At 43.0% G+C, this 25,127-nt stretch overlaps 1 protein-coding gene across 2 annotated transcripts; it reads left to right on the top strand.

Annotated features, from left to right (window-relative positions):
- The first annotated feature begins 808 nt into the window (after positions 1–808).
- On the top strand, positions 809–16,376 carry SRD5A3 (steroid 5 alpha-reductase 3). 2 transcript variants are annotated; one of them, XM_082390280.1, is made up of 5 exons: positions 809–1,149; positions 8,500–8,642; positions 11,109–11,306; positions 14,701–14,835; positions 15,703–16,376. In XM_082390280.1, the coding sequence occupies exons 1-5, from the start codon at positions 929–931 to the stop codon at positions 15,960–15,962; spliced, it is 957 nt and encodes a 318-aa protein (XP_082246406.1). In that variant the 5' UTR covers positions 809–928; the 3' UTR covers positions 15,963–16,376. The 2 variants fall into 2 exon arrangements, with proteins under 2 accessions (XP_082246406.1, XP_082246407.1); XM_082390281.1 differs by lacking the exon at positions 11,109–11,306 and having other exon boundaries at positions 810–1,149.
- Positions 16,377–25,127: the final 8,751 nt, after the last annotated feature.

The raw sequence follows: 25,127 nt of genomic DNA, 5'->3' as shown, positions 1-25,127 counted from the left end.
CACATAATAGGCATACAATATTTTTTGGCATTGACATTTTCAAGGCTTTAAAAAAATTACCTAAAAGAGTTAAATTTACATTTGTCCTAACTGAAAATCAGTGTTGTTTAAAACTGTTGAGTCAATAAAAATAGCAGTCACTACACGGAATAAATATCAGAAGAAACGGCAGATAGTGTTAAAAACTTTAAGAAGTGGAACTCTAGTACGGAGAGGACTGCAGTTTTTAAAATAGAATTTTTACCACTTTCATTTTTGTATGTGCAATTGCCTTGACTTTCTACTTTACATGTTTAAATTATACACATTCCTAACATCCTAATACAATTATTCATTTTCGTGTATGACCCGCCTTCTTCATCCATATATTCATACATTCATATTAATATAGTTGTTCGCAATCATAGCTATATATTTTAGTCTTTTTTTCGCTTAACCTACAGTTTCAGTTATCATAAACAGTTTTCCGTGTTTCAAACGTCTTCATAATTATGTTAATGGATTCATGATATTCCAATGTTATTGTACCATAATTTAGCTAGATACCTTAACGTGGAACATTCTGGATTGTTTCCACTTTTCCAATGAAAATAATGCTGCAGTGAAGACTTGCAGACGTGGTCTTGCTCGTTCCGCTGCTTTGAATCATACTGTTGAGTCGTATTTCTGGGGTTCCATATAGGCACCCCCGACTCAGACAAGCGATAGAGCGACCACCAAGCTCCAGCAAGACCCAGACCAAGGATTCCGCGCGGCGGGGCGGTGCCTCCCCCCGGGAGGCGTGTCCTGGGCGGGGCCGAGCGCGTCCCAGCCCTGCGCTGCGTCACCCACGTCCCGCCCGGCGAAGCCCGGCGCGCCGCGCTCGAGTGGGCGTTCCTCCGCCAACGGGTGGCGAGGGCCCGGGGAGTGCGGACGCCGGGCGCCGGCCATGGCTCCCTGGGCGGGGGCCGAACTCTCAGCACTGAATCCGCTGCGTGCCGTGTGGCTCACGCTGGCCGCGGCCTTCCTGCTGACCCTACTGCTGCAGCTCGTGCCGTCCGGCCTGCTTCCGGGCTGCGCGCTCTTCCAGGACCTGATCCGCTATGGAAAAACCAAGGAAGGGGGGCCGTCGCGCCCGGCCGCCTGTCGGGCCTTTGATGTCCCCAAGAGGTAACCTCGCCTGGGCGCGAGTCCTGGCTGCCTAGGCGCGGAGAGCCGGGGGCGCCCCGCTCGAGCAGCCGGCAGGGGGCAGCAGAGGCGGGCGCGGGGCCGCCGGGGCCGGCACGGACCGGCCCAGGAGGCCCAGGCGGGTTCCTCGACGCAGCGCAACGCCTGCCCGCCCGCCGGCTCTGCCCGTGTCCGCTGCGTGGCCCCGGGGGCTGAATGCCGCGAGTGTCCGCCGACACCGAGGGTGCTGAGCCGCGCGCACCTTCGGGGGCGCAGGAACGTGAACTTGTGGCCGCACGTAGCCTTTCCTTCGGGGGAAATGGCAGCGCTTCCCAATTTAGGCCCGGTCACCAGGCGGTAAATTAAAGTTTCCTTTGTCCCCAAATTCTCCTCTTTCCCCTCTCCTGCACTCTAGGGGCTCGTAAGCTAACTTGAGGTCGCCGGAACTCACTAGAAATGAAGGCAGGCCCTCCTTTCGCGCCTTTGTGTCCCCTATTTGTTTCCCAACCCTCAACAGTTAGGATGAAGGGTGAGACGCGGGTCACCCACTGGCGCCCACCTCCTTCGGTCGCACTGACGCTCCTAACCCGCATCTCGGCAGGTGCCCCTGGAGAAATGTTGCCCAAGATGGCACATTTTAGGCAGGCCTGATCCCTAAGCCCCATTTGACTTTCAGCAGATTTCATAACGAAGTTCAACGAGAGATTAAATCGTTAGGACTTCAATAGAATTCTTTCAGAAATTGTAAGGCTTGTTATAGTTTCGGTTTTTTGTTTGCTTTTCTTTAAATTCAGAACATTACCGGGAAGAGTCAGCCAAACACTGCTAGACGGTAGGAATATAGCAGTGGCTTTTCTTGGAGATACAGCCTAAGTTGGCGTTTAGGAAGGAATCTGGAGAAATGTGATAGGGTTTCTGATGTATTAAAACACCTTGGTTCTCGCTTAAACCTCGCATAGGCAGTGCCCCAGGTCTGCAGACAAGAAAGGGTCTAAATAAACTTGGCTTCCTACTTTTGACTGTTGGAGAAATATTCATCAGGTATTAACACTGAGAAGCGAGCACTAGGTCATTCTGAGGAAAGGTAACGGGAATGAGGCTCTGGGAAGAAGTAGACGAGTCACACACAGTGATTAAACCTCCTATTTCTTAGAGGCTCTTTGTAAGCTAAAATTTCCGGTCATCCTATTTTTAATCAGGTTTTGAGTGTAGTACTTTTCTATTTCATAGCAGGGACATTGCTAGATTGTCATTTTTTTAATGTTACAAGGTGAAGAAAAAATTCTTTTGAGAGTGTGAGTTCTAACAATTTATTTTCTGAATTTTAAAAAAGGTACTACTGTTGCTGGAGTAGAGGGCACATTTCAAATCATTCCCTGCACTTACCTGTTTCTTTGGCTCCCATACCCTACCTGTTACTACTCCAGTCTGTCGTTATAGTTGACGGCCAAGAAACAGATTTTGTACCTTTCCCTTACTCTTTACTACAAAATTGGTACTCTTTGGGCTCCTTGTAATTTCTACTATATTATGAAATAATTTATAAGTTTTTCTTCTTCCAAAATTCTAGAACAGACCCTCGCATGGTGTTTTGTTTGGTCTTTTTTCTAAATTTAAACTAAAATTTCTTTTCATACTAGAAAAGGTACAGCAAATCCAGGCCAGTCATGAAAGGCAAAAATGTCTAGATGCTATATTTAAATATTTTTCCTTGTTCAGAATTCAGTAGTACTCTTAAAGGTGAAAATAAGCCTGTAAGTTTTACACTTAGAAATAGGCAGCTGTATATCACGTTTCTGCACCCAAAAGCTTAGGTGAATTTGTTTGGGATTATTTTTTCCTAAAGAGGAAAGAATTAAACCTTAATTGAATTCATGGAATGTTTGATTCCATTACCCCTGCCTGGTAGATTTTTTTTTTTTAATTAAGGTGATAATTGCTTTTCTCGTTTTCTTTTGGTTCCTGGAGTTTTGTTTTTTGTTTTTATTTAATTTTTTAAAAAAATTTATTTATTTTATTTATTTATTTTTGGCTGCATTGGGTCTTCATTGCTGCGGGCGGGCTTTCTCTAGTTGCAGCTACTCTTCGTTGAGGTGCGCAGGCTTCTCATTGCGGTGGCTTCTCTTGTTGCGGAGCACGGGCTCTAGGCCTGTAGGCTTCAGTTGTTGTGGCACGCAGGTTCAATAGTCGTGGTTTGCAGGCTCTAGAGCACAGGCTCAGTAGTTGTGGCACACGGGCTTAGTTGCTCCGCGGCATGTGGAATCTTCCCGGACCAGGGCTCGAACCCATGTCCCCAGCATTGGAAGGCGGTTTCTTAACCACTGTGCCACCAGGGAAGCCCTTCCTGGAGTTTTGATTTCCCAGAAAGTCTGAATAAATACGTGACCTTGAACGTGAGTCACAGTGCTCTTGACTTGCATAGTGTATATGGAGGTACTTCTGTTTCTAATATTTCAAAATGTTATAGAAACATTGCAATTGAATTGAGCTGTGGAGACAAAGAGAACCATCCAGACTTTCCCTACAAGGGTTCAGGGGTCCTAACCAGCAGTCCAGGGGATCTGTGGATAGAATTTGGGGCAAATTGGATTGGAAAAAATTGCATCTTTATTTCACTAATCTCTAGCCGAAATTCGGCACTTTCTTAATGATGAATGTAATCAACAAACCACAGTAGAATTAGCAATACCTGCAATTTTGTGACAAGTTTTTTTAATGTTATATTAAAAATATTGAGGAGACCTCAAAACATTATTTTCATCGCTATAAGAATACTGTATTATCCTCCACTATACCTTGTTATTTAACACATTAATTAAGAAGCACATATATCACAAATGTTTCTTAGTGGTTGTGTTACCTATATTTCAGCATAATTGGTTTCGTTTATTCCTATGTCTTTTAGGCATGTAGCCTTCACCAGACTGCCAAAGGAGTCCATGGAAGAAAAATGTCAGGAATCCCTGCTCCAGACTGTAAACTCCATATGTTTACATTTGTCTTGTTTGTTGCCATATCCCGGGCTCAATGCCTGATAACGATAAGGTCCTCGATCAATGTTTTGAATGAATCAAAAAAAAAAAAAAAAAAGGTTTTAGGTTTAATTGGTTTGTTGATTAACTTGACTGCTTTCTCTGAGAGTAACTTTGGATGTGGTACCTTCTCTTTCATTCAAATCTTGTAAACAAATCTTGTAAAACAAGCAAAATAATTTCAGATGGTAATAAGTGCTTCAGAGGAAATGCAGCCTGGTTACTTGATGATGAGCAAGCTGGGGTTGCCGATGACAACGCCGGAAAGGACGATCAGAAAGGGGCAGGGCAGGGGCTTCCCTGGTGGCGCAGTGGTTGAGAATCTGCCTGCCAATGCAGGGGACACGGGTTCGAGCCCTGGTCTGGGAAGATCCCACATGCCACGGAGCAACTAGGCCCGTGAGCCACAACTACTGAGCCTGCGCGTCTGGAGCCTGTGCTCCACAACAAGAGAGGCCACGATGGTGAGAGGCCCGCGCACCGCGATGAAGAGTGGTCCCCACTTGCCGCAACTAGAGAAAGCCCTCGCGCAGAAACAAAGACTCAACACAGTCATAAATAAATAAATAAATATAAGCAGTCATTTACATTAAAAAAAAAGAAAGGGGCAGGGCAGGAGATGAGTTCATTTTGGGAGGCCAGGACGGACAGCGGGCCTTACAGACCATAGTGGAGATTAGATTTCATTCTGAGGGTATGGAAAGCAGCTTTAGGATGGGGAAGGGGGCATGGCATTATGGGATTCACGTTTGAGACGATGACTAGCCGTTGTGTGGAGAAGACTGGGTAAGAGGCCGTTAGCGGTGCTCCAGGCAAGAGGTGGTGGTATGGGGTAGAGTGTTAGCATCGCAGCACCTGTTCCTCGTACAGGTGGTGAAGACATTAAAGCACGTGGCACAGGGCCAGGCACCAAGTCAGGACTCAGGAACCACTGGTTTCCTTCCTTAGTTAAACTATAACTCCCCTAACTGGTCCTGAGATCAGTTCTGGCAATCAGCAAGTAGTGTTAGATCAGATATCTCCTGTCTCAGAACCACCTAGTGGCTTCCAGCTCACTCCCAGGAGGAGCCCAAGACCCTGTACAGTCTTGTCCCCACCACCTCACTGAGATCCTATCGTTTTCCCCCTGTGTGGCTCCAATCCAGTTTTCTGGGTCTCTCTGCTTGTTTTCTGTCCCCTCAGGGCCTTCGCCCTGTAGAGGCCTTTCCTCTACCTGGAAAGCTCTTCCCCCAGATAGCCAGATGGTTTACGCCCTCACTTCCTATAATTCTGCTCAGGTATAACCTTCTCAACGAGGCCTGCCCTATCCACCCTGTTTAAAAGTATAATACTACCATCCCCAGCACTCCTTCGTCTCTTCCCAGCTTTAGTTTTCTTGTTAGCAATTATCACCTACTGACATGCTGTAAATTTTACTTCTGTGTAACTGTAAGTATAAGCTCCATGAGGGCAGGAACTGTTCTCTTTTGTGTTCATTGCTATATCCCCAGAGCCTAGAGCAGTCCCTGGCTTATACTAAGCACCAAAATGTTTGTTAAGTCAGAGCAGTGCTTGCTCGGTGCCCAGCCCTGAGTTACCATAAGGGTCCCCTTATCCCTGCTGCAGGGGCTCACTTCAGTTAAGCAAAGTGCCAAGGGAGGAAAAAGAGGGAGAGCGTCTAGAAGAGAAGGAAGTTGAGTTTTCAGATCTGCTTTTGAGGCTAGAGCTAGGTATTTTCAAAACACAGATATAACCGCAAATAAAGAGTAGGACACGTTTCCTGTAGCAGGAAATCAGGCAAGCAAAACAAGAGAGAGAATGTGCCAAATGTAGGAATAAGAAAAACAATCTGCCTGTGAATCAAAACCCCATGGCACAAGTAGGGCACAGCAAAATGTGGCTTAGCATCTTATATCAAACATTCTTGAGTAATTTGTTTGACTTATGGTTTAGTATAAATTGCTACATGTAACATAGAGGTGGAAAAGCAGGTTCAGGCAAGTCTAGATCACATGAATAGGAGCACACCCATGTGATTTTAACTTCAGAGTCATCAGGGCTGAGTGTGGAGCCAAACACTGCCACTTACTGCCTGACCTTGGATAAGTAACTTAACCTTCTGAGCCTTAGTTTTCTCATCAGCCGCATGTAAATATAATGCAAACTTGACAGGATTGTTGGGAAGATGAAATGAAATACTCTTTAACTGGTCTCCCCACAACTGGATGATTCTCTTTCCTTACCAGGGGGATTTTTTTTTAACTTAAAAAAGACCAAAATGAATGAGCAATGCTCTCTCTCTTTTTTGTTTTTTGATTTTGATAAAATATACATGACATACCATTTTCCACTTTAACACTTTTTGAGCGTACAGTTCAGTGGCTTTAAGTACATTCACATTGTTGTGCAGCCATCACCACTGTCATCATCTCCAGAACTTTTCCATCAGCCAGAAGGATTTTTAAAACATGAAGTATTACTTCAGGTTGCTGTGTTCGGATGCCTTCCCATCCCACTTAAAAGCCAGTGTCCTTACAGGATCCTGTAGGGTCTGCCCTTCCTTTTCATGCCCTAGCACCCTCCACACACATGTCCTTTGTCGTGCCTCAGGGCCTTTGTGGTGGTGGTTTCCTCTGCCTAGAAAATTCTTTCCTCAGAAATTCACAAAGGTTACTCATTCTAGCCAAGTGTCACTTCCAGAGAGGCCATCCTTGACCGCTCACCCAAAATGGCCTCCCCTCTGCACCCTCTCTGTCCCCTCACCCAGCACGGGGCTAGAAGTCTGCAGGTTCGTTTGCGGACTGTCTGCCGAAAGATAAACTTCAGCACGGCAACCACCTGCTCAGTTTGCTCCCTGCTGCGTCTCCCGCTCCAAGAACATCACCTAGCACGTTCTACGTGCTCAGTAAATTTTTTTTGAAAACATGAAGTAGGTAAAGCGGCTTAAAAGTTGCTCCTCAGAAGCTGGCCCCTCCTCTTTCCATGGGAGCCTGCAGAGCACCTTGCAGCTGCCATTCTGCTCTGCTGGCTCAGACCAGACATGGGCTCAGTTCTAGGAAGTGTGTCTTAGGGAAGACCCTGGGAGGCAACCAAAGGCCGGGGGCCCCGGGGATGGGGACGAGGGGGTAGAATTGACACTCATGCATGAACTTTGCAGGAAACTAAGCTCTTGAGCCTAGAGAAGATCCGAATCCAGAATAACAGGACATCTCAGAGAGGACAGATCCGGTGATAGAATTTGTAGTGGGGAGAATAAGTGGGTTGCTATGGAATGGTCAGCTTAGATTAGTGTTTGTCAGACGGGTTGTGGGCATAGTCTGGGGGACTGTGAGGTCTGGTACATACAAGCATATTCTGAATCAACTGGAAGAGGAGTCCCTGAGTCTATGTGTAATCCTGGTGACTCCAGGCTGTCTTACTGCATCACAGATTAATGAGACAAGAAGGAGGGCTTAATACAGATGTGATGCATTGAAGACCAGGGAAGGCCAGGTGACCTCCAGGCACCTGCAGAGTCAGAAAGATTTTGCATTGATTTGATTAGAGAAAAATAGTAGAGGTATAGGTAAAGAGACCTCAGAAAAACATGTTAGGCCCTGGTGCCATATTAGGTGATTCCTTTGCAGCAAACCAGCATAACCTTTCACGTTAAATTGACGTTGCTAATTGCTAATTTCAACTTTTATTGGTTTTGTGGTTTTATTTACTTCATTCGTTACTGTGTTGATTGCAAAATATGTATTGTATTTGTATGAGAGCGGTACCCATCAGGAGTTGATAGCTAGTTTTATGAGTTACTATTTGTCATGTTATTATAAAAGTAATTTAGGTCAACACAGTTTAAGAAAACACTGAATCAGTAGACCTTTAAGGTTTCTTGCAACCCTGAGAGCCTGTGATTGTGCAAATCTTGTGTAACAGTTGTATGGCTATTGCAGCAATATCACTCAAGATTTAGAAATCTTCCACAGATTTGGCTAGTGTTAGCACAATCTAGGCTGTCTCTGCCAGGCCCTGGGGCCCCCTATTTTTGAGTTTGAGCCCAATCCTGTTACCTGGAGATAAGAGAGATAGCTAATTAACCCTACATCTAAGTTTAACGAGGTCATTCATGTTGTTGTTAACCTTAGGAAGCCTCTTTTTCTTATTAGTTAACCAGTCCCATCATTTGAAAGGAAATTTCAAAAATCTGAACATCTGTAGGATTCAGGTTCTATTAAAAAAGCAAAACTATACTTGCGGAATGGAGGAAAGAGGATAGAGAAACTAAAAATAGTCTTCCTGTATAAAGGCTTAAAGTGGATCCACTCTGATCATTACCTAACTTGTTTTCCCTTCGCAGGTATTTTTCTCACTTCTATATCATCTCAGTGCTGTGGAATGGCTTCCTGCTTTGGAGCCTTACTCAGTCTCTGTTTGTGGGAGCACCTTTTCCAAACTGGCTTCATCATTTACTCAGAATTCTTGGGGCTACGCAATTCCGAGGTAACAACTCCTCTGGCTAATACCAACCATTGCACCCTGTTCCTGTCTCTCCTGCCTGCGGGGAGGTGTTCTCGGTATTTCATAGCCACTCTCAGCTTCTTGGCGGGGCTGGGAAGTGAAGGGTGGGGCAGAAAGGGTTCTGCGTGGATCACAGCCAGTTGGCCAAGGGGAAGGCCCCAAGTCCTTCACGGAGATCATGGCAGAGCTGAGAGTCAGCTCTTCATCCCTGATTTCCCAGCGAGTGCTGTGCTGAACAGGACTGGCTGTGCTCTCCCTCTGGTATTTTTAGTACTTTAGGATCCCTCAGGTTTGCCTTGAAACATTTATCATATATATAGTTCCAACCACAGTCATGCCTCTGGACTCCAGAAATTTGATAGAAAATTACTTTTTGATCACAGGTTAAAAATGTTTGTTATGCTATGAGGCTTTGGTTATATGAAAAAATTGACTGTAAATAGTTGTTGATCAGATGATTACAAAATAGCATTTAAATTTGCCTCACTGTGCCTTGAATGAAGGATACACAGAACAATTTAAAAGATAAGGAATTGAAGGTGAAAACCATAAAGTGGCCTCAATTGATGTCAGGCATCAGGAGAGGGGCAGAATTAGAAACAAATTGTTCTGGTGCTATCTCTGTCCTTTGTTCCAGCAGCCAAACCGCTGGCTTCCTAGGAACAGTCCTTTTCTTTGTAACCAGAGGAACTTGTTGCAAAAGATGACAGAAAGAAAAAGCTATGCAGATCCTACTTGGGAGGGGAAGATACCTCGGCGAATTCCGCTTTACCTCTTCATTTGCTTACTGGGAGCTGGCTGGGGTTCTGATATATATTTTTTTTTTTTTAAACATCTTTATTGAAGTATAATTGCCTTACAATGGTGTGTTAGCTTCTGCTTTATAACAAAGTGAATCAGTTATACATATACAATATGTTCCCATTTCTCTTCCCTCTTGCATCTCCCTCCCTCCCACCCTCCCCATCCCACCCCTCTAGGTGGTCACAAAGCACCGAGCTGATCTCCCTGTGCTATGCGGCTGCTTCCCACTAGTTATCTATTTTACATTTGGTAGTGTATATATGTCCATGACACTCTCTTACCCTGTCACATCTCACCCCACCCCCTCCCCATATCCTCAAGTCCATTCTCTAGTAGGTCTGTGTCTTTATTCCCGTCTTGCCACTAGGTTCTTCATGGCCTTTTTTTTTTTTTTTTTCCTTAGATTCCGTATATATGTGTTAGCATACTGTATTTGTTTTTCTTTTTCTGACTTACTTCACTTTGCATGACAGACTCTAACTCCATCCACCTCATTACAAATACCTCCATTTCATTTCTTTTTATGGCTGAGTAATATTCCATTGTATATATGTGCCACATCTTCTTTATCCATTCATCTGTCGATGGACATTTAGGTTGCTTCCATGTCCTGGCTATTGTAAATAGAGCTGCAATGAACATTTTGGTACATGACTCTTTTTGACCTATGGTTTTCTCAGGTTCTGATATTTGAAGGGTGGCTGTGAGGAGTTGTATTTGGTTGTTTGTTTTATCCTATTTCTGAAGGGTTAGAACTAGGTTTCACTATATTTAAAAGAGAAAGGCAGGCAAAGCCGATCTGTGTGATGGAAGTCTCCATAGAGCGTACCCGTGGGAGGGTGCGGGGAGGGGCAGTGCCGGGAGGGGGCACGAGGTGCTGGTTGTGCTCTGTCTCTTGATCTAGGGGCTGGTCGTACGGGTGGGATGGGCTGGTGTACTTTGCAAAAATTCATTAGGCTGTGTCCTTATTGTGTTTTTATGATGTGTGTGATAACATTTTAAAAATACATCTAGATTTTATGTCATTTTACAAACCAGCATTTCTTCTGACTTCTCTTGAGGCAGAGGGGTGAGAGGCAGATAGGAAGATCGATCTCAAGGCTCACAGTCCCCCAAAAGTATCATTTCTTTTTTTTTTTTTTAATACGGAAAGAAATGCATAACTCTTCCTGTCTCTGTTCCTATCCCCCTTTCTGCTTCTGTATATGCCTGTGTCTCTTCTCCCCCCCTGACCTCAGGGATCCCAGCAGGAGTCCTTGCTCAGAGGTCATCCAGGAACTCTTCCTGACTATCTTCAAATGGGGATTAGTGCCAGGGACCAGAGACCATGGAGTCTGGGTTCTGAGAGCACGGATCCCTTCACAGCCACGTAACCCAGAAGGCTTTCACATCACAGAGTAGAGTCAGCAGACCTGAGTCTGTCTCAGCTCTGTCACTAGCTTACTGTGTAACTTTGAGCCAAATGCCTTGACTTCACTTGGCTCACTCCCTCACTGCCCAAAAAAAGGAGGTGTTGGACTGGATGATATCTAGGGCCCTTCCCTAGCTCTGATCTTGTTTAATACCCTGTTTAACAGCAGGGAAAATCATAGCTTTGGATTAGTCCTGGAGAGAGACCTGAGTATGTTCCGTTCTGAATTGTAGGGGATGAGCTTGTGCTGTCTGCGTTCTTAGCGCTAGTGTTTCTGTGGCTGCACAGCCTACGAAGACTCTTCGAGTGCTTCTATGTCAGTGTCTTCTCCAATGCCGTGATTCACGTCGTGCAGTACGGTTTTGGACTTGTCTACTATGTCCTTGTTGGCCTGACTGTGTTGAGCCAAGTGCCAATGGACGGCAGGAATGGTGAGTGGTTGCTGGGGTCTGTCAGCTGAGTCACTGGGTATACGAGGGACTCTGGGTGAAGCATCCCACCAAGCATTATGGAAGTTAGAAAGTAGGAGACCCGCCCAGTTCACTTTGCATTTGAGGAGTTTGGGCTCTAATTGTAGCTTTAAAAAGTCAACATGCCCACGGGTGCCTAGCAGATACACATCACATTAACCATAACTGCTAAAACCTGAGAGACACCAACGTAAGCAGCAGTGCCTTCAGTAAAGAGAATAAAGTGCAAAGTCTTCAGGAGGCCTGGTTTAGGGATGAAGAAGTGGGAGGTGGGGTTTCCATCAGTGGGACTGAAGTCAGTGAACTTCTGTGGAGTTAGTCTGGAAAGAAAGAGGCAGTGTGGTCAAGAGTAGAACAGGAAGCAGGGGAACACACTGGAACAGGAGAAAGGGTCAGCAAGCCAAGCTGCCTCACCAAGGCCTCATCATCCAGGGGTGGAGGGGTGAGGGGTGAGGGTGGGGAAGGGAAAGTTGTTGTGCAGGGTGAAATCATGGAATACCAGAGGAGGAAAGGGTGGCCTGAAGCTCCTGGTGAATAGTTGGGATTTGAAGGGGAGGTAGGGAGCCATTTTGTTGCCATTTCGTTCTTGTGATTGTTCCCGTTGTGACAAAGCTTTTTTCAAGTGAGGCAGCCTGAGCGGAGAGGACAAAAGACTACTGTGGTAAATCAAAATTGTGTCTTAACACTTCTGAGCTCTCACTAGCCAGGAAGAGGGAAGCAAAATCATGACTTTGTTTATGAGGAGGAAATGAAATGTGATTTGGGGGATGGGGGAGAGGGAGGATTGGATATCTGACATATCTGACCATCGTTTTTGTAAAAACAGTGCATGCTTATCATAAAGAATTCAAGTCATTTTGAGTGATGGAAATGAGTCTTTTAGTGCTGAGCTTAACTTCATCTCGCACCCTTGGTATCCGTCAGCCCACACGCTCTAGGGGAGGTCCTTCACAGCTGTTTTCTCTAAGCCCAAGTCTCCCTCTTTCCTAAAGCTGCCCTATGCCTCCTTGTAAATTGAGCCCAAGGTCTGGGTATTTCCAGTACTCAGTGAGTGAGCTCTCTCCTCAGGTTTGATTTCAGTGTCAAGTGCCCCTTGATTGGCCTCTCCCTCTGTTGCTGTAGGACAAGCCGTGGCCTCCATGGCGCAAGGAACGATTTTGAAGTATGACTTACTGACGCTCCTTCTCAATTCCTGAGCTGTTTATTGGCTCCAGCCACTCAGTTAGCATCTCTCCATCTAATTTCCCTGAACGTAAGTCAGTTTTTCCTCCCTGAGCTTTCGGCTGTGGCATCCTTGTGCATCCCATGTCACAGTTTGAGCCGTCATTCCTGGAGAACAGTCCGAGGTTTTTACCCAAAGGAGCTTTCCAAAGCACTTTGGTAACCCACTAGCTTGCAGTCTGTTAGCATTACGTATCTCTCCTGGAGTTTCCTCTGCTGGCTGGACCCCAACTTCCACCTTCCCTCCTGTATAAGAAGTCAAGGACAGGCTGCTGAGACACCCACAAAATAGCTTTTAGACACTCCTTGCTGAAGTTTTCTGAAACTTGTGTTTCACCTACCTGTCCTTCAAGAGGTCATCTGGGACAGTATGGGGAAGACTGGTTTCAGGAATTCATTGGAAGAGAACACGCTGGGGTATTTGCCAGCTGCAGAGTCTGATAGAAATGACAGGGGCTTGGGCGTCAGATGGGCCTGAGTCTGAATTCTGGCTTATTAACTTCTCAGAGCCTCAGAACCTTCATCTGGAATTAGGGACATATACTGATTTCAGAGGGTTCTTGTGAAAGTGGAAAGAAAGTGTATCTGTAAACTACCCAGATCTTCACATCTCCTTGCCTTCAGAGTCTAGAGGGTCCGCCCCAGTCACTCTCCATTACATTGTTCTGTTGTTTTTTCTTCAGAGTACCATCTGTACCTTAAATTATCTTGGTTATTGATTTTTTTTACGTGTTTCATCTCTTGCTACTAGAGTGTGAGTTCATGAGGACTGGGATCTGACCTGACTTACCCACTGCTTTATCCCTTGTGAGAGATGCCACGCTCAGTAGACACTCAATAAGGAATGAATGAATAAATGGATAATTAAATACTACACAGATTAGACCCTCAGTAAATAGCCTTCCTCCTGCCTCCCCTTTCCTGTATCATAACTTACTCTTAAAATTTTTTTTTCTCTCATAGGTAATTTCTCTGCCTTTAGAGTAGGTGACTTGGCTGTAACGTGAACTCTCAGACACTTGCTTCAACTTTTAATCCTGTGGTGACTTGCTCTTATAGCCCTCTGATTTAAAACTACTTTTCATATTCTGTTTATTTTTAACTTATAAAAATATAACTATTTAGTTAAATGGCTAAACTTAGTCAACATTAAGAGATTGTGGTAGATTGTTTAGAGAAAGCAAGTTTTTAAAAGAAATTAACACAATTCGATTTTGGTGGACTGTCATTAGCTGTCATCAGCTGAGTCCTGCCTCCAAGTACCCATATGGAATAGCTTGATCCTTGGTTCTCCTACCTGAACCAGCTTTGTAGGGGCTCCCTCTTGGCTGCAGAGCCTCCGGCTCTTCCCCGTTGTCAATGGACAGCTTTGTTTTTTCAGTCAAATCCCTGACTAGCCTCACTGCTTCCTGCTGAACATAGGGAAGTCCTTAATTTGTTTTTCTAATGCCAGTCCTTAGAAAACCTGCATTCTTCCCGTCTTCTTGGTAGCTGGAGAAGAAAGAAGATGAAACTTTTGAGTGTTTCTACTCCTGAAACGAAATCTCTCTGACTAGGTTCTCTCTAATGAGAAAGGGATGCTGTTTTGGTCTTTATCTTGCAGTTTCCATTTCTCGGCTCTTTGAGAAGTTCCACTGTTAGCCTTTACTTCCAGTGATTTTCTTCATTGGCCAGAGCCAGTCAAGTCAGCATTAAAGGTTTCCTTAGAAATGGCTCGGGATGAGATCCCTTACGAAGTGTTTTTCTGACAGCAGACTGTAAGAAAGAGGACATAAAACCAGGCTTTGAAATAAAAATGCGAAGTAGTCTCACCACACGAGAGTACATCACAAGAGTGGGAGACAGAGCTGACCCCTGTGCTTGAAGCACTTGAAGAAGGAGCAAGAAAATGTGTTGATATGGAATTCTCTGCCAGGGGCCCCTGAAGCTGCCCCTGGCTGAGGAGCACACCTCCCTCATCCACAGGGATGGTGTTCTCCCCTCTGTACTTGGGAAATTATAGCAGGATGATTTTCCAGTCGTGAAGAACAGAATAAGTAGGTAATTGTGTTCTACTGATTATATGATTTTTTTAATGCTCTGAGCCTCTGAAATTTTGCAGAGTTGGCTAATAAGATAATTCTTATTTCTGTAGTCTATGTGGTAGGGAAAAATCTCTTGATGCAAGCTCGGTGGTTCCATATCCTCGGAATGATGATGTTCATCTGGTCATCTGTCCATCAGTATAAGTGTCATGTCATTCTCGGCAATCTCAGGAAAAATAAAGCAGGTGAGGTATCTTTTAGAACCACTGCATGGGGATTTTAGCCCTCAGAAGTTAGGTGTACATATTCCTTCTCTCTTTTCTTTCCTGCCCTAATTAGTTGACTAATCTATCAAATGCTCATTTTTGACAAGACTCTCTGGGTCTTGATCTTCCCGTCTGTAAAATGAGAGCATTTTACTGAAAGACCTCCCTGGCACCATCTAGCCCTGACATTCTGTGACTCTGTTCTGTGCCCACATTTTGGGGCCTACACTGTATATATGTGTCTAACCAGCATGTGAGCCCTAGTATTACTGTGCCAAGTTAGTATCATTCCAGCTAAAGCAAAGAAAACTTGACTCTTTAGTTAGCTTGTGTTGACTTATCACAGGTACAGTTTTTGTTAGACTTTCTGAAATATTAAAAATGGAATAGTACTATTCAGCATTTATCAAGTGCTTACTTTGTGCCGGCCCTGTTCTGAGTGCTTTATATGTAACTTCACAGTACTCGCTTTAGGCGGGTACAGTCTTATCCTCATTTTATAGATGAGGAAAGAGAGGCACAGAGAGGTTAAGCAACTTATCTAAAGTTACACAGCTTGTAAGTGGCAGAGCTAGGATTTGAACTCATGCAGTCTGACTCTGGAGTCTGAGCTCTTAATAGCTTGGAGGATTGTTGGAGAAACTTATTTACAGTTGTTAGTATAACCTCAGCATGTGACTTTTTAATATGTAGTAGAATGACAGTGGAGGTGTGACAGGATGGTGGTTTGTACAGGTCTGTGACACCTTTTTCTAAATGAGTTTTATAAATTATTTGGAGGGTGAAGTGGTAAAACTTTGTTTTGGCAACTTCAAATGTTCAGGGTATCTTCTTTTTCCATTTCAGGAGTGGTCATTCACTGTAACCACCGAATCCCTTTTGGAGACTGGTTTGAATATGTTTCTTCCCCTAACTACTTGGCAGAGCTGATGATCTACATTTCCATGGCTGTCACCTTTGGTTTCCACAACTTAACTTGGTGGCTCGTGGTAACATATGTCTTCTTCAGCCAGGCCCTGTCTGCTTTCCTCAGCCACAAATTCTACAAAAGCAAATTCGTCTCCTACCCGAAGCACAGGAAAGCTTTCCTACCATTTCTGTTTTAAGATAATCTCAGTTATGAGGAATGCACACCAGGTGACAGTTTCAATTCCTAAGGACAACGAAGTCTAGAGACCAAAGTACAATTTCTGTAGAACTGTTTGAAACTCTCTGGTCCATTTCTGTTACCTGAAGTCTTCACTGCATGAGCAAAGCAATACCGCTCAAGAAAATGAGTCTTGGGACTTCCCTGGCAGTCCAATGGTTAAGGCTCCGCACTTCCACTGCGGGGGGCATGGGTTCGATCCCTGGTTGGGGAACTAAGATCTCACTTGCTGCTCAGCGTGGCAAAATAAATAAAATTTTTTTAAACAGTGGAAGAAATTGAGTCTTCAGAGAAGAAATACTTCTGGCAGACCTGGGAGTGCTATGTCTGCTTTCTGAGATGCTTTATAAAAGCAACCAAGTGCTAAAAAGTAGATGAGACTTGTCCAATCTGCTTCAAAAACAAACTAATCAAGAATATACAAACAACTTCAAACAAACACTTACATACACAATGGAAGAGATAAGGTCATCTGTGGCTTTGTTTTCGCTACAGACAAATTAACTAGACTACACAGTAAGCAATATAGCAGATGCTCAGTAACTGCTTGTTGCATATCAGCCAAAGCTTAATAGCCTTTGAAAATAACAACAATGTATAATTTCACACCAATGGATTCTGGGAAAAGTGAGTTTATTGAAGTTAGCTTATACTTTTACTTATTACCACAAAGATTTCCAGCTATGTAACCATCAGTAGTCATTTCCCCCTCAAATCATAGCCTAACAAAGTTTGAAACCTCTTTTATTTAATATTTTTTTGACATCCCTTTCTAGGGAGTACCTTAAAAGTGTAAGCATCTGAAATAAAATATTTTTATATTTAAGCATAAAAAGCCTTCGTGAATGGAACTGACTTACACTCGGTATTGGATAGTGCCTCATTCATATGTAGTTATTCAAATTGGATTAATGTCTGCCTGAGTGTATTTTAACTAATAGAATGAATCTGAAGATATTTTAAAATAAAGTTTACACTTAAGATAGCTTATGTTAAAGAAAATATCCATGATTAAATCAAGTGGATATAACTGCATGGTGTGAAAGTAGAAAATAATACTATAGCCTGAGCAACGCAGTAAAAACTGCACATTCGTGCAGCGTAAGATTTACTGGCTTATTGGCCGAGGTATTAACTTTATTCCTTTTATACAGATATCTTATTATAGTCTACTAGGTACTAAAGTTTTGCACTAAGACGTACCATGCTGTGGGGGAAAGCACCTCATTATTAACCAGACACGTATGGAAGGCACAGTCTAAGAATATCCTCCCCACCTGCATCTCTGGAGTAGTAAACCAAAGCTGGTAAACAGATTCTTTTTAACCCAACTTTCAATATATGTATATCAGCACATTTTCTAAAGTTCTTAGATTTCTGAAGTAGCCTTTTCTCCCCAATAATCAAATACCACTTCCATCAGCTGTTCCATCTAATAAATGACATATTCATTTCATTTATCATTTAGATTTGCCATCCTCAGGACCGGGACTCAGGAACAAAACTTTCTACACCAGAAATGTAAAGCATATTGCATTTTGGTCTTAATTTCCACACAAATGGCATAAATAATTTTAGCAGCATATTATTTGGGGAGAAAAATGTATTTTGCTTTAGCATGCGGTTTTATACTAGGTTAGACTAGGAATTTGTCTGCTATTCTGGAATTTCATTGTACTTTTAAGTAAAATAATGAATATTCCCTGTGAAGAAGCCTGTCGGGCCATGAGAGAGGGTTCCCAGTCAGCTCTGTGCTCCCCATGTTCTTGCCATCCTTCTCATGCTTCTCCTGTCTTCTACTCTCCCTCCCCCTTCCTTGCCCAAACATTGCATTTCTAGGTGAAGACAGAAAAGGAAGTAATGATGTCCTCAGAGGGGCTCAGAACAAAGTTGTGTGGTCTTTGACGAAAGCTCAGCCGTGGAGAATAATTGAGAATTGTGCTTGCAAGATCACAGTCAGCGTCGCTCTTTGTGCCGGTGAAAATAGTCCATGTGCCTAAAGGGAGCACACCAGAGAGAGTCTGCAGGTTCTTCACACGGATAATCCAGAAATAGCTTGGGGCTGGAGATTCTTGATTTTCCTACTGGCTTAGTTGAATAGCTTTACTCTTTAATTCTGTTACTATTAAGTTCAGGGAAATGATACTGAACTACCTCATGACAGCATTCCCTGGATTAGCTATTGACTATAAAAGTGTGCTGAAAATAGCCTTTGTTTTTAAGTCTCCAAGTTGTAGCTCATCCTCTATACTAACATTTGCTTTCAATGAGCATGGATTATTTTGTCTCCACAAAGCTTTGTTCTGTATTATGTTTTTAATTCAATGAGTGGTTATTGCTAGAATTCCTATCCCAAAAAAAAGCCTTTGCCGATATTTTTATACGAAGCTTAATGGATAGTTTAAGGAGACTGTAAACATTTGCATAACTAAAGTTACCTGAAAATTCAAAGACCATTGATAAATAACATATCTTAAAATGAACTGATGTATTAAAGGTCTTAAAATAGTAAATGAGCAAGTAGAAATTTTTTACAACTATCTAAGCAGTTTCTGCCCACTCGCTTACATTGCTTATCAGAAAAAAAAAATATTCAGCTGATTTTTATCAGTGTCTTACATTAGTCTAACTTTCTAAGATTTTTCTGATAAATGGACAAGAAACAGTGGAGGTGGCAGTGATCCCTAAGTAATTCACATGATGCACACTTCATCATTTTTCTCAAATACCAGTGATCTAGAAAGCCATGTATTGGTTTTGGGGAAACAGCTACTCTATGCACATATAATACCAGGTCTCTTCCTTCAAAAAGACTCTGAACGCTTGAAATGCTTAGAGGACAGAAGAACACAGGAGATTTCTCTGCAGAAAGACAAGTGTGCCTCCTGAGTCTAGCCCTCGGGGTAAAGCCTCGTAGCGCATGTGCAGCTTTTATCAGGGCTCCTTGGTCTACCTAGCATCTTCCTGTGAATTAGACAAGTCGTTACTCTAGAATATCCCCTCGAGAGCAGGGCATGAACCTTTGTGGACACAAAAGGCAGCTGGTGATAGGACTGCAGCTCAGTGAGCAGAGCTTGAGCTGGATCTCAGCCCACTCACCCTTCAGCCTGGGGTCCTTTGTGCAGTGCACAGACTGCACAACCTTCCAGAGAGACCCTGCTCATTGTGCTGCCTGTCTGTCTGCAGATTCTGTTCACTCTTGAAGAAAACAAAACTTGATTTCGTGGAATCATCTCATTGAGAAAGACCATAAGAACTAAACTAGGAGAAGGGGAAGTAAGCACTCCATGCAAAACATCTGTGCTTCCACACACTAAAAGAGGAGTCCGGTGGTTAACAGGTAAGTGACCCTCAAACAGTAGAATGTCTGTTCAGATGCTAGGATGCTGGCCCCAAGTAGAGAGAATATTTTGCTTCTCTGATTACCAACTCCTGTCTTCCCAGCTTATTGTTCTAGTACAGCAACTCCAAGTCTTTCCACCCCATTGGGACCTCCAGTCTGTCGATAGAACGTTACTGTCCTTCACCTTTCCTAAGTCATATCTCCTTACCCTGCTTAAGTGAATCACTCTAATCATTCTTTGTATATATCCCCAACTCTCTTGCCTCCCCACATTGCTTCTTCCTGGTGGTTTAACCAAGGCACACCCCTGGTTAAATTCAACCCTCCCTCCTTGGTGCGTGCACCTATGCAACCGAACTGTGGCTGGAGAAATACAGTCCACGAACATCCCCCTTCGAATTCATGGCCATTAACCTCAAGTGGTGTTCACTGCTGCGGTCATACTAAACTTCCCCAGTCCATTCACTCTTCCACTCTGCTGACTGTGTCACATCCCTGTCCTCAGGAAAATGAAGCTGCTGGAAGACAGCTTCCATCGTTACCACCACTACCTCTACCCACCTAAGCATTTGCCCGTTTATGTTGTCCGCCCTCGTTACTATTGAAGGATACTTTCTTTTTAAAAGAGAATGTATAATCATGATTCTCACACAAATATAAAATGAACGCATGCCAAAGATTTTATTGAACTCACAATGAAGGAACTAGTAAGATGTTAGAACCGGTACTGAGAGTCTACGACTTAACAAAGTTGTAAAATAGCTCAAAGACGAGGTGCAGATAACCTGAGGAGTGTGCTGGACAGGGCACCAGTACTATTTTTTGCTCATTTCAAAGTCATTTACAGTTTTTCCTGAGACTAAACAATCTCTCTGGGTTTCTGCTCAAAGCTAGGCCCTCTACTTGGGCACTAGAGTCTACCTAAGGACATTGGTTAGCCATTCTTCCTCCTACTAAATCAGCAAAGTTTTGCCATTTCTCAGTTTTCCCATCAGCAGAAAAATACCTTTTTAAAACCTAACCCCATTGCCCTCACCAGATACCACCTGATTTTTCTGGTGGCTTTGCAGCAAAACTAGAAAGAGTTATTTTGTTCTTACTAGCTCCAGTTCTTTTTCTCTCACTGCTAAACCCATTCCAGTCACTCTCCAGACCTCACGACTCAACTGACACTGCTCTTCAAAGTCCATGCTAAATGCAGCGGTCACTTCTCGGTATTCATACCAACACAGCAGCGGCAGTCTGCCGCTTCAATTGACTCCAAGACTCCGCACACTCTGAGTTCTCCCCCTACCTCCCTGGCTATTCCTTCCCAGGTTTCTCTACAATGCCTTCTCTCTATCCTGACTTCTGAATGTAGGAATACGCCAATTCCCAGTTCTTGGTCCCTTGGTCCCTCTATCTTTAGATGGTGATCTCATATAGTCTCATGACTTTAAATACTATTTGTATACTGACAACTTCTAAATATATATATCCAGCCTAAACATCATTCCCCAACTCTAGACTCATATGTCCAATTTCCTGCTTAATGTCTCTACTTGGTGTGTAATAGATATCTCGATAGATGTGATTAAATGTGAATTTCTGATTTTCCTCATCCCCACACCTGATCCTCCTACAGTCTTCCCATTTCTTTATTACTCAGACTGAAAATGATGAGGTCTTCCTTGACTCTTCTCTTTCTCTCATGCCCCGCAGACCAATCAGTGGTTCTACATCCAGAAGTCATGCCTGTTACATTAACTCTATGAGCTACCATCTTGATTTTAGCCACCATCATTTCTTGCCTAATTTACTGCCCCAGACTCATAATTGGTGTCCTAGCTTTCTCCTTTATTCTCTACAGCTGATTCTCAGCACAAGCCAGAGTGATCTTTCAAAAACGTAGATCATGCCACTACTCTCTCAAAACCCTGCAACAGCTCCCAATTTCTCTCACATTAAAGCCAAAGTTACTCCAGTAACCTACTAGCTTCCCATATGATCGGACCCCCAGTCATCTCTCTTACCTCATCTCCTAGTCTTGCCCTCACTCCCTCTTCCTACACACTGGCCTCCTTGCTGTTCCGTGTACATATCCGTCGTGCTCCTATTTTAGGGCCTTTGCACTGGCTGCTGCTTCTGCCCAGAGTGCTCCTCCTCCAGAGAGCCACATGGCTGACTCCCTCACCTCCTTTAAGTCGTATCACCTGCCGCTGTGTAATGACGTACTCCAAATCTTAGCAGCATAAGACCGCAAACATCTCTCATAGTTTCTGTGGGTCAGGATTTCAGGTACAACTTAGCTGGGTGCCTCTGCCTCAAGAATTCACTGCAGTCAAGATGTCACCAGGGCTGAGGTCCCATCAGTAAGTTTTATTGTTCTTGTTGTTGTTTTATATAAGAGGGACATAGGCTCTTAACCCAGGTGAATGTTATTTGTACTCCCTGGATCGCATCGTCTGGAATGTGTGGTAATTTAGAATTGGAAGCGCCTGATAGTATCAGGGTGTGTCAGTATGAATAAGTAACATCTGAGTATGCCATTTTGGCATGCATACTAATAAATTCTACTTATTCGTAGAGTGTAGACTTATCAAGATCGACAGGAATTTTGGGCTGTGGATAGACCTTAACACTGGTTAGTAGAGGTTGGCAAAGGGCCTGCCTGTCTGTAGACTGAGCACTTATTGCAACTGCCCTGCAGAAGCCAGGCCTATCTTCCATTTTCATGACTCAACAAGGTCTGTTTTTATTACCCTAAATTCAAACTTTTATACAGTAAGTGAAACAAGGAAGCCCCAAAGGCAAGTACTTGTGCTACTTGATGGAGCAGCACCCTGATTTGCCTGCTATAGAAGACAGTTTTTAATAAAAAGTTACAGGCAGAATTATAGACTTTGCTCCTTCCCTTCATCTCCCACTTGCTGATTAGATTTCCCTAGTCAGCAGTCTTTCATCGTTAGGTCTAAGACAATATTTACAAAATCACCTTTGGAAACTCTGGGTAAAGAATAATGCCATCTTAATCTCGGGTCTGGAAAAGAATTAAGTCCCCTCAGGAAACAAAGGAGAAAAAAATGGAAATCAGTTATGAGATTCTCTTTAAGTCCAGGGAAAGGCAGAAAGGTTCCTGCCAAACTCAGGAAGTTTACATACAGGCACGTTTAGAGAATCGGTACAGGAAACACAATGCTTACTAACAATATTCCTCCTCCTGGATCAGACAATCAGATCAGAGTTTTTTACACCGACTTTGATCAGTTTAGTGACTTACATAAAAAGACCATCTCTCTGTGGCCAGGTCTTTAGATGTTACCCCTCTGAAAACAGAAGAATAGCAATTTATCTATTCAACCAAATTTATTTAACATCTGCTATATCCAAAGCATGGAGGTAGGCTCTGTGGTGCGTACTGGGTTATATAAGACACGATTCTTGCTCTCAATAAGCACACATTTCAGTATGAGGATGACACAGATTTATCAACAACCTATTTCCTTACGTTAAAGTCATGGAGGGAATCCGTCAGTTTCATCATTTCCCTACCACCTCATGTTCTCCTCCTTCCAGCTCAAATCCTGACACTTGACAGACTAGGGAACCATATGCAGCCTCGCGAGCGTATGAGCCGTGCAGTCTCACAGGGCCCTTCTCTCAGAGGGACCCCACGCTTAGTTTAATCCTCTGCTGTTCCTGTCTTGAAATTCTTAATAATTTTATTTTTGAACTTGTGTTTGGTAAGTGAAGTCTGATAGGACAATGGAACATGCACGTAAGCAGTGGAAACATGACCAGAGGTTATGCTTGCACATGCGCAGAGGGCTCGGGCAGCGCAGGCAACCCAGCGAGCACACACACGCCTCCGAGCAGCTCGCTGCAGCCGGGCAGGTTCCTGGGCCTGCACGGCAGTGGGGATGGTGGCGGCAACAGCCGTGGCAGGCCTTCCCACGACAGGTGGGAAGGGGCTCTGCACGGGGGCAGCACCAGGACCTGCAGTGGGAAGCCAGCTTGCAAATCCCTGTCATCCGCAAAAATATGAACTCACCAGCCTGACCCTGGGACGGGAACTGCTGGCACTCAGGCAGCAGACTTTATCAGTAAATTAGTACAAAATACATGAACATTGCAATAAAGCCTATCAGGGAATTATTAGAATTCTTAAAGGATTTAGAATCTCTGGTTTTGAAAACTGCTGCAAAATGGTGAAGCAAATAACCACACATGTAGAAATAGAAATTAAATATAAGGATCATCACATTCTACAGAAAAGAACACTAGAAAGATGTGGTACATATATAGCGGAATATTACTCAGCCATTAAAAAGAATGAAATTTTGCCATTTCAACAACATGGGTGGACTTGGAGGGTATTATACTTAGTGGAATAAGTCAGAGACATACTGTGTGTTATCACTTATATGTGGAATCTAAAAAAATAAAAAATGAATATAACAAAACAGAAACAGACTTGCAGATACAGAGAACAAACTAGTGGCTACTGCTGGGGAGAGAGGTAGGAGGAAAGGCAATATCGGGGTAGGGGATTAAGAGGTACAAACTACTAGGTATAAAGTAAGTAAGATACAAGGATGTAATATACAGCACAGGGAATATAGCCAGTATTTTACAATAACTTTATACAGACTATAACCATAAAGACATCGAATGACTATGTTGTACACCCAAAACTAATATTATGTTATTGAAATCAACTATACTTCAGTTTTTAAAAAACACTATTTTCATTTAAGGTTTGAATGAACCAATTGTTAATGGGGAAGGCAATTAAATCTTTTTCCTTGTAATTGAATCTACAACAACAGAAAGCATAAACAGGCCTTTTGATTTATACTCAAACCATAAAGTCACTTTCAGTTGCTTGTACGACCTCCACAAGTTTCAGGAAACATTTCCCCATGTCTGAGGAAACATTAAAATGCCATTATATAAATTTGTACTTAAAATTAAATTAAGACTTACATAAAATGAATTCATGTGAAAAATTAAATCTGTTTAGAAAAATAGTTCCACAAGAATCAACACTAGAATAGAACTACTAAAATTTATATCTCAAAATGTCATTAGAAATTTATCTGTGTTGTCACAGCCTATAAAATTTTCTTAACAGTTGCATCAGCAGAAAAATCCTTTTCAGAATGCAAATGGTCATAACTTGTGATCTTGCATTTGCCGAGAGTGACTGATATTTCTTTCAGTCATATCTCTTGGAAAAAAAAACTATGTGAAATGAATTTCTTACCTGTTGAAAATGAAAATAAAATGACAAGTATAAATGTTAATTTGCAGACAGGTGAGCCAGAAAAATTTTCATAATCAAGATATCACATTAATATACTTTTGTTGTTTATGGCATTATATAGAATATTGACCCCCCCAAATATTATTTTTGCAATTTTTAAGTTCACCGAGTTACCCATTTATCACCATTACCCCTATTACACTAGTACCTTTAACTGCACTTTTTTCCCTGCTTTTGAACAGGGGTCCCACATTTTCATTCTGCACTGGGCCCAGCAAATTATGTAGCTAGCCCTGGTCAGGTCAGAGAATGACAAGTTTTCATCATAAGCCATTATTGAAGACAGTTTGTGCTATGAATGCTTAAGAAGTATAGAAAAGAGCAAGATATGCAAGAAAATGCATGTTCTTAATGTGTTCCATACAAAAATCTATCAGCTGGTAGGCATTTTACCTATGTTAAGAGTAAAACAATGTAATACTATGGGCCAGAGTGCAGAATTTGGCATAAGGAAAAATCTGTATTTGATCCAAAAC

The sequence above is a fragment of the Balaenoptera borealis genome (assembly GCF_965194805.1).
Source record: "Balaenoptera borealis genome assembly, chromosome: 4".
Lineage (NCBI taxonomy): Eukaryota > Metazoa > Chordata > Mammalia > Artiodactyla > Balaenopteridae > Balaenoptera > Balaenoptera borealis.
This window is presented reverse-complemented; position numbering and strand designations above follow the sequence as displayed.